Source organism: Peromyscus californicus, unplaced genomic scaffold (assembly GCF_007827085.1).
Source record: "Peromyscus californicus insignis strain IS unplaced genomic scaffold, ASM782708v3 Scaffold_22__1_contigs__length_63687245, whole genome shotgun sequence".
NCBI classification, from domain to species: domain Eukaryota; kingdom Metazoa; phylum Chordata; class Mammalia; order Rodentia; family Cricetidae; genus Peromyscus; species Peromyscus californicus.
Window position 1 is genome coordinate 26,497,541 of NW_026294525.1, and position 13,288 is coordinate 26,510,828.

Sequence of the window (13,288 nt, forward strand, 5' to 3'; positions counted from 1 at the left end):
GCGTGCGCCACCACCGCCCGGCATTTATTCATAATTTTTAATGAAAATAAGTTCATTCTTTGGTATAATACAAGAATGGATAAAAGGAATTCTGCTCCCTAGTGGTTGTATTTCAAGCGGGGATAGGAGTAGGGAACCTGTCTGAAATGTAATTTGTTGCTCATTCCTCTTAGAAAAATTATTGTGAAATATAAGACATTTGGCATGGTTAGGGGAATAAACATTTGAGTTTTAGCTCTCCACTGTACCCAAGCACAAAGAAAGAAAGAAAGGAAGAAAGGAAGAAAGAAAAATAAGAAAGAAAGAAAAGTAACCTTTCCTTTCCCCCTAGGTAACCCCTCCTACCCTATCAGGCCACACTGAATATTCTAACCACAGGGTCTCAATGGAAGAGAAACCCAAATACCCAAATCATTCATCTTTGATTAAAAGTAACCACATAGCAGGGAACTGATTGTTACCATACCGATTTCAAAGTGGACCAGAGGAAAGAACTCCGCAGAAAACAGTGACAGAGGGGAACACAGACCTGAGGTGAGTGAGGTGGATGGTCACTGGTAGCTGGTGGGATCAAGGGTTTAAACCGCCCTAGGTCTAAGAGAAAACCTAGGCTGGCTTTCAGGTTCTCGTCCTCCTTTTTGGCAACAGTTGATGAAATGGTTTAGAAATAAATTCTCCATAGAGATTGAGTTTTAAAATGTAATTGAAATCAGAATGAAATATGTGCACAACTTCTAAATTGCTACGGGACACAAAAAGGAAATAATAAAAACAATTATTTTCAACCACAAAGTCAAAGATGAATCCTGGACACCATTAACATTCTGATGACAAGCTTTCGCTGATTTCAAGTACCTAGAATGATTGCCTTCCATTCAAACAACAGTCTAAATGATGTAAATAGAAACTTTATTGGGTCAATGAGAATTATATGGAACTAATGTAGTTTATAAATGAGCAATATTTAGAGTACTTACTTTTCTCTTGAATCTTTGTATGTTCCTTTTTTTCACTCATGTTTATTTACTTCTTATTTAGAGATAGAATCTCACTATGTTGTCCAGGCAAGCCTGAGTAGCTGGGATTACATTAATAGATTTTTAATTTAGTTGGGTGTTTAATTTAGTAAAAATACAGATCATCAGTTCTTCCTCTTCCTATTATATGGCCCTTATGTTTTAATCAAAAATGAATTTCTAAAATGAATTAACTGAGCAAGAGAGTTAAAGTATAAACTTAGGCCCCATCTGTATTTGGGTTGACATTTCACCAGATTTTCCAAGTACAAAGGTTGACTTTCCTATAGTCCCATCAGATGGAATAAGGATTAGTTTACATTGTGCTGATATCTTTATAAACACAATATTTACTGAAAAGTCAAGACAGGCACATCTACTGCTCAGAAGGAATTGTTTCATTTTGGAAATTTCCACAAAGCCATTTAGTAAACTCTTTACAAATAAACATGAAACTAAAACACTAACCTACACCACACAGTTAAGGGAAAGACAAGAGTACCCCTAGAAGTGTCAGAGCATTTTGAAATGCTGATATATTAATGACCAATCCAAGATGTAAAGGAACTGACAAGCAACTACTGAAAAACCTCTGTAAGCCAGGAGCCAGGCTATAATGGAGCCGTACATGGAAACATCTCATTAAAATGATATAGAAAGGAATGAAAAAACCACATAAACTTAATTACCTTCAGTACAAGTCAAAGGGTCAACAGGATACAAACAATCATTCATAGAATTTCTAAATACAAAGACGAGAAGCTTGGACTTATCTCATTGTTCCATACGACATATACATTCATTGTCTTCTAGTGTATAGGGACCAATTATTGGTATAATAAAACTGGGAGCGGGGAACTGGAATGTTGTAAGTAATCTAATCCCAAACTGTCCGCCCGTGGGTCAGTTCAGTTTAGTGCTTGATAAGTCAGGTTGATGTGAAAAGTCAGTGATTTCTAGCCTGTGGTTCCCAGAGCAGCCGCCGCAATGGCTTTGCCGGGGAGTTGGCTAGAAATGCAGATAGCTGAATGTAGAGAATCAGAAACTGGGCATCTGTGGTTTAACAAACCCTTAGGTGAATTCGGATGTATGCTAAAAGTTTGAGAACCACTGTTCTTCAGACGAAAGAAACTAGACACCATTGGCTTAGCCAATAGGACAGGAACTCACAGAGCAAAACAGTTCTTGAGATTTGAAGGACCTTGACTGTTGAGGTCAGCCAGCCCCTTCTCCCTGGAACCTCTCTGCATGACGGTACGAAGACACAGTGACAGGTTTTGCGGGGTGCTACTGCTGTCATAGTATTTTTTTGTCTTTTAGTAAACGGTATCCTGTTCATAAAGCAGTGAAGCATTGTTCTCAATTTAGTTTCTCCTGAATCATCTTGGGGGTGTATGATTTTTGTCTTTGTCTGTTTTTCCTAAAGTAATGTGTTTATATTTTGAACAGCTAAATGATGTTTCTAGTCCAACATGTCAATGAGATTTTTTTTTTTTTTTTTTTTTTTTTTGGTTTTTCGAGACAGGGTTTCTCTGTGTAGCTTTGCGCCTTTCCTGGAACTCACTTGGTAGTCCAGGCTGGCCTCGAACTCACAGAGATCCGCCCGGCTCTGCCTCCCGAGTGCTGGGATTAAAGGCGTGCGCCACCACCGCCCGGCGTCAATGAGATTTTTAGGTACCTTTATATCAACTGCAAATACTACAAGATGGCCAGAGCAAGGGGATTTCTTAAGAACAACCTTTTTCTAGACTGATCTACTATGAATAAGGGGAATATATTTTCTAAGGGGGTATAATTATAAATCAAACCCTTTACCAATTTTATAAATCTTTCCCAATATCAAGTTCATATTTTCAATAAAAAAATGCTCAAAAATGTGACTTTACTATTCTAAGGCCACACTAAATCTTGCTGGGTTCCTGCTACGTGGTTCCCAAACACATTTGTGTCTTCATGTTTCTGCAGGACTCTGGAGTCTTTACCTCCTTCCTCACCTATGGAAGCAAGCGGAAATATTGGGGTGTGGCACATGGTCCCACACATACTGTCCTACCTGGAACTTAGGTCCGTTTTGTACAAATTGCTGTTTCCTGTTCTGAGGATGTGTCCATTTTTGGATTATTCTGTGTGTCTCCAAGCTTTGATGGGGACCTGTAGGCTTGGCACTTGCCAGAGAAGCTGGCAAAGGGGCTCCATTGGCTATGGGGCACTTTGTTGATTAAATGATACATGAAAAGGTTTATCATTTAATTATACATGCCCATGCAGGCTGCCATGTTTCTCTCTAATGTTACTGGGGTTTTAATGTAACACTAAATATTTTCTTTAGGGTTAACATTTAGATTTTGGTATCCATTATAAAGACATTACTTTTAAAATCCACATAATACTCCAGATAGGTCTAGGAAGCAAATATTTTCATTTTAACCATCTAAGGAAGGCCTTGCAGTTTTTCCATTCTCTCTTGCTGCAGATCTTACTTAGTACTGACAGCTCAATATCTGAGAAAGTGTGGCCTTTGTGTTCAAGGATACTCTTTGCAAACAACTTTGCCTTTTATTTGTTATCCTGAGCAAATCATGAACCTCTCTGGATCTGTGAACTAAACTAGGAGAAAACCCAGGTTTTATACCCAGGTTTTATAAAGTAACCCAATGTGTCACCTCTTTCAACAAAGATCTTCATTCTGTTTAGTTTGGTTGTACTGATAGAAAATTCTTACTTTTTTTTCAGCAACTATTTTTATTTTATGAGTATTTGTCTGCATGCATGTATGCATACTATGTGTGTGCCTGGTGCCCCCAGAGGCCAGAAGGCATCGTATTCCCTGAAATTGGAGTAAGAGATAGCTCTCACATGGTGACTCATAACTGAGAACCAAACCCGAGTCTTCTGCAAGAGCAGCAAGTGCTCTTAACCCCTGAGCCATATCTCCAGCCATAGGTTTTCTAGTTTAAAAAGGAGTCGTTTCTATCTAAGTAGTGCTGTTCTCTATTTGGGGAGACGATGATCTGTATTACCTTCCTGTATTTAAGGCTACTGGACTCTCTTCATTGACTGTGAAAGTAATTTTTTTTTTTTTAAACAAGAAGCATGTGTTGATCATCATACCAGCAAATCTAAGTTAAAAGGACTTTGGACATTAACATTTGTGGTTTTGAGACAGGCTCTTACACTGTAGCCCAGGCTGTCCTGGAACTCACTCAAGGTGGCCTTAAACTCATTACAATCCTCTTGTTTTCTTAGCCTCTCCAGTGCTGGGATTAGAGACGTAAGTCTGGCTTGATTTAAAATATTTTAAGTTGAGCTGTAGTGTCTGTCAGCATCTTCCTGAGTCACTAGTGACTAAATGACCTAAAACGGTAACATTTTTGCATTCATGGAGAAAGCTGTGTCTCTCATGAAGGGGACAAGAAAACAGTGTGTCAAGGGACAGCCTAAACATGGCTAAAAACTGACTGAACTGCAGGGGCTAAGCGAGGCTCTGTGATCGATTATGAGCCTTCCGTTATTAAACCTGACAGCTTGCTCTACAGGCTCCCATGCAGCCCAGGCTGGCTTCAGCCCATGGAGCTGAGGATGCCTTTGAATTTCTATCTTCCTGCTCCCACCTCGTGAGGACTGGGATTGTGAGTGTGCACCATGCTGGGCTGATAGCGAGGCCCCAGGCTGCCTGGTTTATGTGGTGCTGGGTTCCCTGTTTCATGGAGGCACAGTTCTCTAAGCAAAGGAGGCAAAACATTTCAACCTCGCGCGATAAAACTTTGATAGTAAATATAAGAGAAGCAACGTGCAAGACCATGTTCTGCTCGCCTCCGTACATACAGAGATGATGACTGTTTTGAAGTTCAAAACCCCACCTTGACCTTCAGCCTACGTGACTCAGGAAACACCACTGGTTCCATTCAGAAACTGAGTGAGAGAAGAGAAGGGTAGAGGCCGAGACTAGCTACTGAGAGGGACTGATTGGCAGTGAGGGGAGGGGCCTGGTTACCTGTGTGTCCTCTCACCTGAAGGACGGACCACTCATTGGCCATTACTTTGCACTGATCAATGTTCCATTTGAAACCATAAATCCCTCCCTCTAGCTGGACTCTGAAGGATGCAGAGGTCTTCTCTGGAGTACAGAGAGCTTTGGGGGTGGTCTGAGAACAATGTGGGACTTCTCAGAGGATGATGGGAGGATCTGCCAATGTTGCCAACATTGCAGGTAAAGACATCTTGGGTCCAACATTGGCTACATCTCATCTCTTTATTCTCAGGCCATAATCAGGATGTTAGAGAACACTTGCACGCTTTTCTAGCCAGTCCGTGAGAGAACAGGGTTTTACTTCTGGGACATACGTACAAGGAAACTGGCTTTCATGCTTCACGAAAGGTCACATTTTGTGACATGCTGTAATTCTGTAATCTGGTTAACCGCGGCTCTCTTTCCAGTAAAGTGAGGTACTTATAGGCCAACCAAGAACAGATCCCCAAAGAATCTACAAAATTAAACAGCTATAACTCAACACAATTATACTGCTTTTGTTGAGAAAGACAAAACAAAGCAAAATTTTCAACTCTCAACTACATTTACAAGGTATATAAAATCTAAAATTGTTGATAAAAGAATTCATTGCTTATTCAAACAAATATAGTTGAGAGATGGGGATACAGCTCAGTGGTGGGGAACATCTGTGTGCCTTTTCTGGGACCCTGGTTTGATTCCCAGCACTAGAAAACAGAGAAGCCAAAACATCTGTTTAGATCAGTTTTTTTGTTGTTGTTGTTTTTTGTTTTTTTTTTTTTGGTTTTTCGAGACAGGGTTTCTCTGTGTAGCTTTGCGCCTTTCCTGGAACTCGCTTTGGAGACCAGGCTGGCCTCGAACTCACAAAGATCCGCCTGGTCCTGCCTCCCGAGTGCTGGGATTAAAGGCGTGCGCCACCACCGCCCGGCTTTAGATCAGTTTTTAAACTTGGATTATTACCCGGGTTGAATCCCTGTCTCTGAAGGCAGAGATTGTTTTGTGGGACTAGGAAAACGTCCCCCAGATTCGGTGATCTGCTTAGGGGGCATGCTGAACGGAGATTTCTTTTTGACCACCCAAGCAAGCCAAAGCACCTTGCTTTGACCTTGTAGATAGCTATGTAGTTCTCATGGGGGGCAACATTTATGAATATTATCACTGGATAAAGTTCAACCTCTGTTAAGTCCTTCAATACTGAAGAGTGGAAGTTTCATTTTTTAGAGGATGATGTGTGAATACATTTTTAGGCAATGCCACATCTGCCTCAGTAACTAATCCTACACTGTGGAGTGTAAGTGGGCTTGTCTGAAAAGCTTTAGTTTTTATTATAATGTAACAAACATACAAAATATATGGTAAGGGCTGTGGGAAAGCTCAGTGGTTCCTAAGTATGAGGGATTGACCCTCAGACTCAATTCCTAGCCCCCAACGGATATGATTCTATGTTTCAAATGAACTTTCTAATAATACTTAGAAAAAGAAATAGACATTTAAAATATTGGCCTGAATCACATGAGTTAAAAGAGAGTAAATCTGCTAGAGAGAAGTGTTTCATATATAGAAAAAAATAGTTTTCTAAATTCATTTTGTCCCTTCCCACTCGGTCTAGAGTTTCATAACCGACACCATCATTTCACAACTGTATTGTAGTTGAAGATTTACAACGATTCTGTCACAGTCCCTAGCCCACCCCTTCTGGCTGTATCCCCATCCCACACTTCCTGCCCCTCCCCTGAGAAGTATGCTCACCAGGTGGAGGACTGAGTTCACGTCCTCCCAAGGATACTGATAAAAATGAATTGCATCTTAATCTTTCTTAAGCTCCGAGTGTCATACCTTATGTTCAGATAATTGTGGGGCGTAGAAATGTCTGTGCAACAAAAGACTAAGGCACCATTTTTCTTTGCCTGCCTTGGGAACAGAAGCAAAGACTCATGGGACACAGGGTAGTCATTATCAAAGTCTTGTGACTATGCGCACCCCTGGGTGCTTTAAGCGCTGCCAAGCCACAGACTTAAAAATCATGCTAGGAAAGAATTTCCTTCCTTTAGAAACAGAGAAATAAAGGCACAACTGTACCTTACCTGGGGAAGTTGTGAATAATAACCTGAAAATCTTAACAACTTAAGCATAATGTTGAAATGTTCCTTGAATACATTTTAGAAGTCATTTTTCTTGATTAGAACACTGGAAAAATACACTTTTGCAGTTTTCTTCCCAACCAAACTATAATCAGAATATAAAAATTCATCTGATCGAATGTGTATCAGCTTGACTTACCAGCAAATGTTTCCTTAGGACTTACATTGATTTTGAAAATGATGGATTAAATGGATCGGCCTAGGGCTTCTAAAGAAGAGTTGTTGAAAACGACCCATTTTGGGTATAACACTGCAAGCAAATGCACTTGGAAATCAAGTTTAGATTTAGAAATGTATCAAGGAATGCAGACTCTTAAGGAATAATGTGCAAGGCCAGAGATCACCGTGTCACTTGGATACCACGTCGGCATCCAGACTAGCCCAAGGCTAATTAGGGAGAGCTTGGAAAAAGCTTTGTCCTAGGTTTCAGAGAACTAGTTTCTCAGAGACCTAGTCTGAGTGGGCTGGTGGGAGGAAAAATGCAATCAGCTGGATGGACAGGCAGACTCTGACCACAGGGGTCTGAGTCCTCTAAACGATGATATCGTAGACACGGCCCACTCTTCCCAGCCATTCCCTCACAGCTTGACGAACTCTGATGTCAGTCACGTGACAGGTCAGCTGGCTGATGCACGGGAACACCGCTGGCTGGAGCGCTGTGAAGGTCTGGTCTGGAAGGATTTGAATCTGATTGAGAACGGTTAGCACCATGTTGGTCCACGCCTACGAGAAAAGGATGTAAGAGAATTACTGGCTATCTCCTGGTTTTGCACGGCAGTGTTGTTAAGCTCTGGAAATCTGTAAATGATTTTCTCAGGATTTCGCTCTAATAATTTAATGTGCCTGTAAGAAACTGGTTTTCACTTCACATATTGAAGGAAGGGAAGAGAATCATCTAACATGAGGAACGTCTTAGGTTTAGCCTTCACAAACTATTAAGAATAAAAACACAGGAGGAAATGTCTATGGGGCGTTGATAGTTCAGTTAGCTATCTGCTAACACCTGGATCACTTGGGATAATTCTACCTTAATTTAGGAGAAGATTAAAACCCCAACACATTTAAAAGTAATTAAGATATAGGATTCATCAAGACACTTATCTGCTAAAGAATAAACAAGTGTCTTATGACTACTAGATACTTTAAAAGATCAACCTCCAAACCATGGATGTTCCTCAGCATAGAGGGCCTGCCTTGCATGCATGGGGCCTTAGGTTCATCCCTAGTACTGAAGAAACTAGTTTAGGAAACTTACGAGGATTCTGTCTTATAAAGTGTACTTCTCTGTTGAATATGTTTCCAAGGAAAAGGCATGACTCCTGCAAGAGTCATGCTCATTTCAAATGTATGTACATGCAGAGGTTCCTAGGGTCCCCCCATCCTCTGATGTACTGGATCTCTAGCAAGATGCTACAGTAAAGGATTTTTACCTAGAATCTCCCTAGTTCTTTGTTTCCATATTTTTCTTATACCGAATAAACACTATCAATGCTGTTTCCCCCTCAAACTCATTTTGACGTGCTATATACGTGCTGAAGATGGTTAAAATAATTCATTTTAACCCAGCAGCATTCACTCTGGCTTTTTCCTTTATACACTGCTTCAGAAGTACAGAATTACCCTCAGTGCCAGATTCAAATGACAAAAGCAAGGCCAGTTAAAGCCCCTTGATTTTTATCAGCTTTAGCATCTTATTTATACAGATGACTTTCTACTTCTCAATTATGTGTCACATATAGAAAAATGGTTTCTGAAATGATCTGAGAAGAAAATTTGTTTCTCAGGCAGATGCTACACCTAGGTCCCGTCATTCTGACTTGGAGGTATGATTTACATCTCCTGCCGTGCACCAGATCTCTCCCTCCCTCTCTCTCATATTGCCTGAGCTGCCCACAGCATGTAGCTCAAACATAGCCAAGGAGGGCCTTGAACTTATGATATCTCTGTCTCCACTTCCTCTGGGTTATGATTGTAGGACTGACCATACCTGGTTTAGGGAGGTGCTGGGGATATAACCCAGGACTCTCTGCATGCTAGGCAAGCACTCAAACTTCATCCTGTTTCCCTTGCTGGTTTCACATCTTTGAAGGCGCAGGCTGTGCAAGGGGACACCTCTGGTTTCTGCAACCCAGAAAACTGCTAGCTGGAACTCACCTGGATCTGTGCCTCTGCATCTCGAATAGAGACACTCAGGGAGCTCCCAGTGGAGCCCGAGCGGGACCTCTTTTCCTGTCTCAGCAGCTCCGGGCCTGCGCTGAAGGAATGGCGCATCTGCCCTTGGTCCATGAGATGCTGTGGCCGCTGAAGCAGTGGGGAATCGGGACCGCGGGGCCCCAGGGGCTCCCCCTTCTTATCCACCTTGACGTCCTTGGGGAAGACAGGCAGGTTGTGCGGCTGCCTCCTTTTCTTGTACTCAGTCATCAGCTTTGAGATGGTCTTGTCGGCAGCCATGGTGCAAATCTTGTTCCCGGCGCTTTCCCACCACTCTTTCTTGCGGCCAGGATCCTTCTTCTCGGTCTTGGGGCTGGGAGGCAGCATCAGCGTGTCCCCGCTGCCCACCCTCAGGCTCAGGGGCTCACTTAGGTGCTCCCTGCGGTCGTCTTCCGAGGGCGTATTTTTCCCGGAGAAGCCACCCGTGGATGGTGTGGACGACTCAGACTGGAAGGAGGGGAGGATGAAGAAGGGGTCGCTCTTGAAGGTGGGTGGCTCCTCCAAGCTGCTCTCCAGGTCCAGGTGCATCTGGATGTAGTGGTTGCAGAGCTCCATGCACAGCTTGTGCAGCCTCTTGACCAGCCACGCCCAGTCCGCGTTGCTCACGGGTTGCACGCTGAGCGAAGGCAGCCGTGCCCTCCACTGCCTCTTCTCCTTGCCTCGCGGGGGGCTCACCTGGGCGGTCTCCTCAAAGATGTCTTCATCCTCCGAAGAGCACTGCTGTGAGGAATCAGAGCTTCTCTCCTCCTCGTCGAAGAGGACCTTCTTCACTTGCTCGGCAGTGATGGTTTCCTGGTTGGTGAGGACCGCGCACACCAGGGCGTGGAAGTAAATGTTAAAGCTCATGGCAGACTGGCGGTACAGGTTGGCGGCCCCTCCGATGCCGGACACTTTCTTCAGCAGGCACTTCAGCCCTGGGCTCGTGTCGAATTCCCGGGCAGTCCTGTAGGAGTCCAGCAGCAGGTCAAATATCACAGCCAGGTTCTGCATGGAGATGTATCTGAGGAAGCCGGCCAGCTTGGTGTCTGGCACTTGGACCGAGGTCTTCTCCTCTCCTGGAGAGGGGCCTTTGACAAACTCTTCCAGCAGGACATCGTACAGGTTCTGGAGCAGTACTTGGTGAGAGAGCAAGCTCACCACGATCTCCCTGAAAGAAACGCTTCAAAGGCAAAGACAGAGTAGTTAGCGGCTTTCTGCTTTCTCCCTTCCTTCACAGCAAGGTAGGCGTGATCCATTTCAGAACATGTGACACTCCAAACTAAATCCACTGTGTTCCAAAATTATTTTTAATTATGTGTGTGTGTCCATGCTTGTGGGGCGTTTACCCACCACCCCCACAGTTCCCCAGAGTTTTCTTGAGTGCGAGCAGCAGGAAATATTAGATAGAAGGATTTATTGCGGAGAATATCGCAGAGATAAACAGATAGAAAATAAAGGACAGCCTCGAGAGAACCTGGAACCTATTCCAACGGGCCCCGACTGTCTCTGCCCCAGGGTTTTTATAGAGACGCCAAGGGGTGGAGCAAAAGACCTCCTCCCCCAGCACAGCCAAGTGCAGACCATCCCAGACACCTGCACTCAGGCCCGTGGTCCTGATCATCCTCTATGCGGACCTGCTGGGTAAAGCCACGAGGAACCCGAGAACGGGCTCCCACACATGCTGAGTATGTGGAGGTCAGAGGACAACTTGTGGGGTTCCGTTCTCTACTTCTACCACCATGTGTGTACAGGGGACTAACTGAAGTCATCGAGCCTGGCTGCAGTCACCTTTACCCACTAAGCCCTCTTGCCTGCCTATTAATATCTTTGAAAGGGGTAAACTTCCATTTTAATCATGGCTGACAGAATTCCTGGCACGTCTTAAAATCCAGGAGCCGTAGACTGCAAGTTAAGATACTAAATTATCAAGCCATAGGAAATAAATGCAACACCTTCATTAAAAAATTATACATGATTCTTAAGACAGGACATCCCTAACCCTTCCAACCTTTTACTCTGTTCTCTTACACACACATAATAAAATCTTACTGGTTTGGTTTTGCTACCCAGACAGTTTTCAAGGGTCAAATGTTAATGCTTTAGGTGCTGGAAAAATTTATGCCACTGCTCTTATGGTGCTAACATTACAAGATGGAAAATATTGGTAACATAACTCATAACCTTCTACAGCAAGCCTGGGAAAACAGCATTCACGCCCATAAACTCTCTGCCAGTCTGGCCACTGGGACTGCGGCACAAACCTTGTGTGGTCATTTGATTTCCCTGAGCCAAATTTCAGGTCAGCTCTGTGGGACTGAGAGATGAGAGAGGGCTCATCCTCCGTAGACATCAGTCCAGGGCATCCCGGCTGAGGGGTGGGCAGGTAACAAACGACCATCAAACCCTTTTCTAACCAAGTAACAGTTCAGATATGGTAGTTTATATGTAAGTGCTCGAATGCTTGGTTTGGCTGCTTTTGGTACTGAGAAAACACTATTTCAGGCACTGCGTTTACCGCTTTAATGGACCATTGTGGTTTGTGGTTTCATGTTCCTTTTACTGCTCCTAGAATTTTGTGAAAATAGCTTATACCATTATATCACCTGTATCATTATACTGCCAACTAATTCCTGTAAATGATACAAGGTCCAGACTTTTTTTTTTAAAGATGGGCTGGCCTCAAACTTGCTATGCAGATGAGGATGGATGACCTTAACTCCTGATCTCCTGCTTCCTAAATGCTGGTACTATAGACGTGGACCACTGAGCCAGACTCAGGACCATCTTGTTGGTATTTTCTTGCTTTAGTCTGCCCTACTATGAACTCGAGTTTTAAAATTATTTCTCTCCTTAACAAAAACTATCATTTAAGCTAGCAGAACAAACATCGCCTATTAATCTAAAAACTGACTTTGCACTTCATTTGGTAAAACCATGACTCTCGTTAAGGATGAAATGAACAATAAGGGACTGTCACCCCTGTAACAGTAACCCTGTCAGACAGCTGAAATGACTTCTGCAATGTATCCATACATTGCATACACAGACACCACATTTGTCTTTTAACGATACAATTCAGTGGTGCTAAGTGTAGTCACTATGCTGGTATAAACATCACTCTCCTCTAAAACCCTGCCATCATCTCTGGCAGACACTCTGTATGTTAAAGAACTCACCCTCCTCCAGGTTCCTATTTAGATAGTTTTTTGATAAGTTACGAAGTATTAGGGAAGCTCTGCAGAAGGTTCTATCTGTTCTTGTTAGCATTAGCAGCCACCTTGACAAATGTTTAGACTTATCTGATAAAAAGTTTCATTGAGTAACTGTCCTTATCAGATTGGTCTGTGAGGGGTTGTATGGACTGTCTTCACTGTTATAGGACACTCCAGCTCACTGTGGGCAGCACCATTTCCTAGGCAGGTAGTCTTGGGTAAAAGAAAGTTCAGCATGAGCCTGGGAGAGCCAACAATTTATGGCCTGTGATTCAAGTTCCTGCTCTGACTTCCTTCAGTGATGGACTATGATCTGGAAGTATGAGCCGAAGGAACCCTTTTTTCCTCTAGTTACTTTTGGTTAGAGTGTTTTATCAAGGAAACAGGAAGGAAACTAGAACATTACCAGTCTGGTCTAAGTGCTTCGAGTCTACAACTTTAGGACGCAAACTAAGAAGGGAAATCCTTTACAGATCGGCTTAGATTCTATTATCTGTGTTTTGCAGTACTGTCCTCAAAAGGAAGGGCAGTATCTATTTTCATTATCTTTAACATATAAAGTGGACAGTAATGACCTATACTTAAAAACTGGTGTTAGGGGAAGCAGGAGCTAGAACTGGGGGGAAAGTACATGGGGTACTGTTAAAGTTCTCTTTTGTGTAACAGGCTCATGAATACATTATTTTCCACATTTCATACGTTGAATATATATTCCATGTA

At 43.0% G+C, this 13,288-nt stretch overlaps 1 protein-coding gene across 1 annotated transcript in view; it reads right to left on the reverse strand.

The window, feature by feature from the left end:
• Positions 1 to 685: 685 nt before the first annotated feature.
• The window catches only part of Arfgef3 (ARFGEF family member 3), a 164,761-nt gene continuing 152,158 nt past the window's right edge, over positions 686 to 13,288 (reverse strand). Inside the window, exons 34-35 of the mRNA XM_052751124.1 lie at positions 9,321 to 10,536; positions 686 to 7,889 (exon numbers count right to left, since the gene is read on the reverse strand). Of these exons, the coding sequence (XP_052607084.1) occupies positions 7,698 to 7,889; positions 9,321 to 10,536 (1,408 nt within the window). The 3' untranslated portion in view covers positions 686 to 7,697. The remainder of the gene's footprint in view (positions 7,890 to 9,320; positions 10,537 to 13,288) is intronic.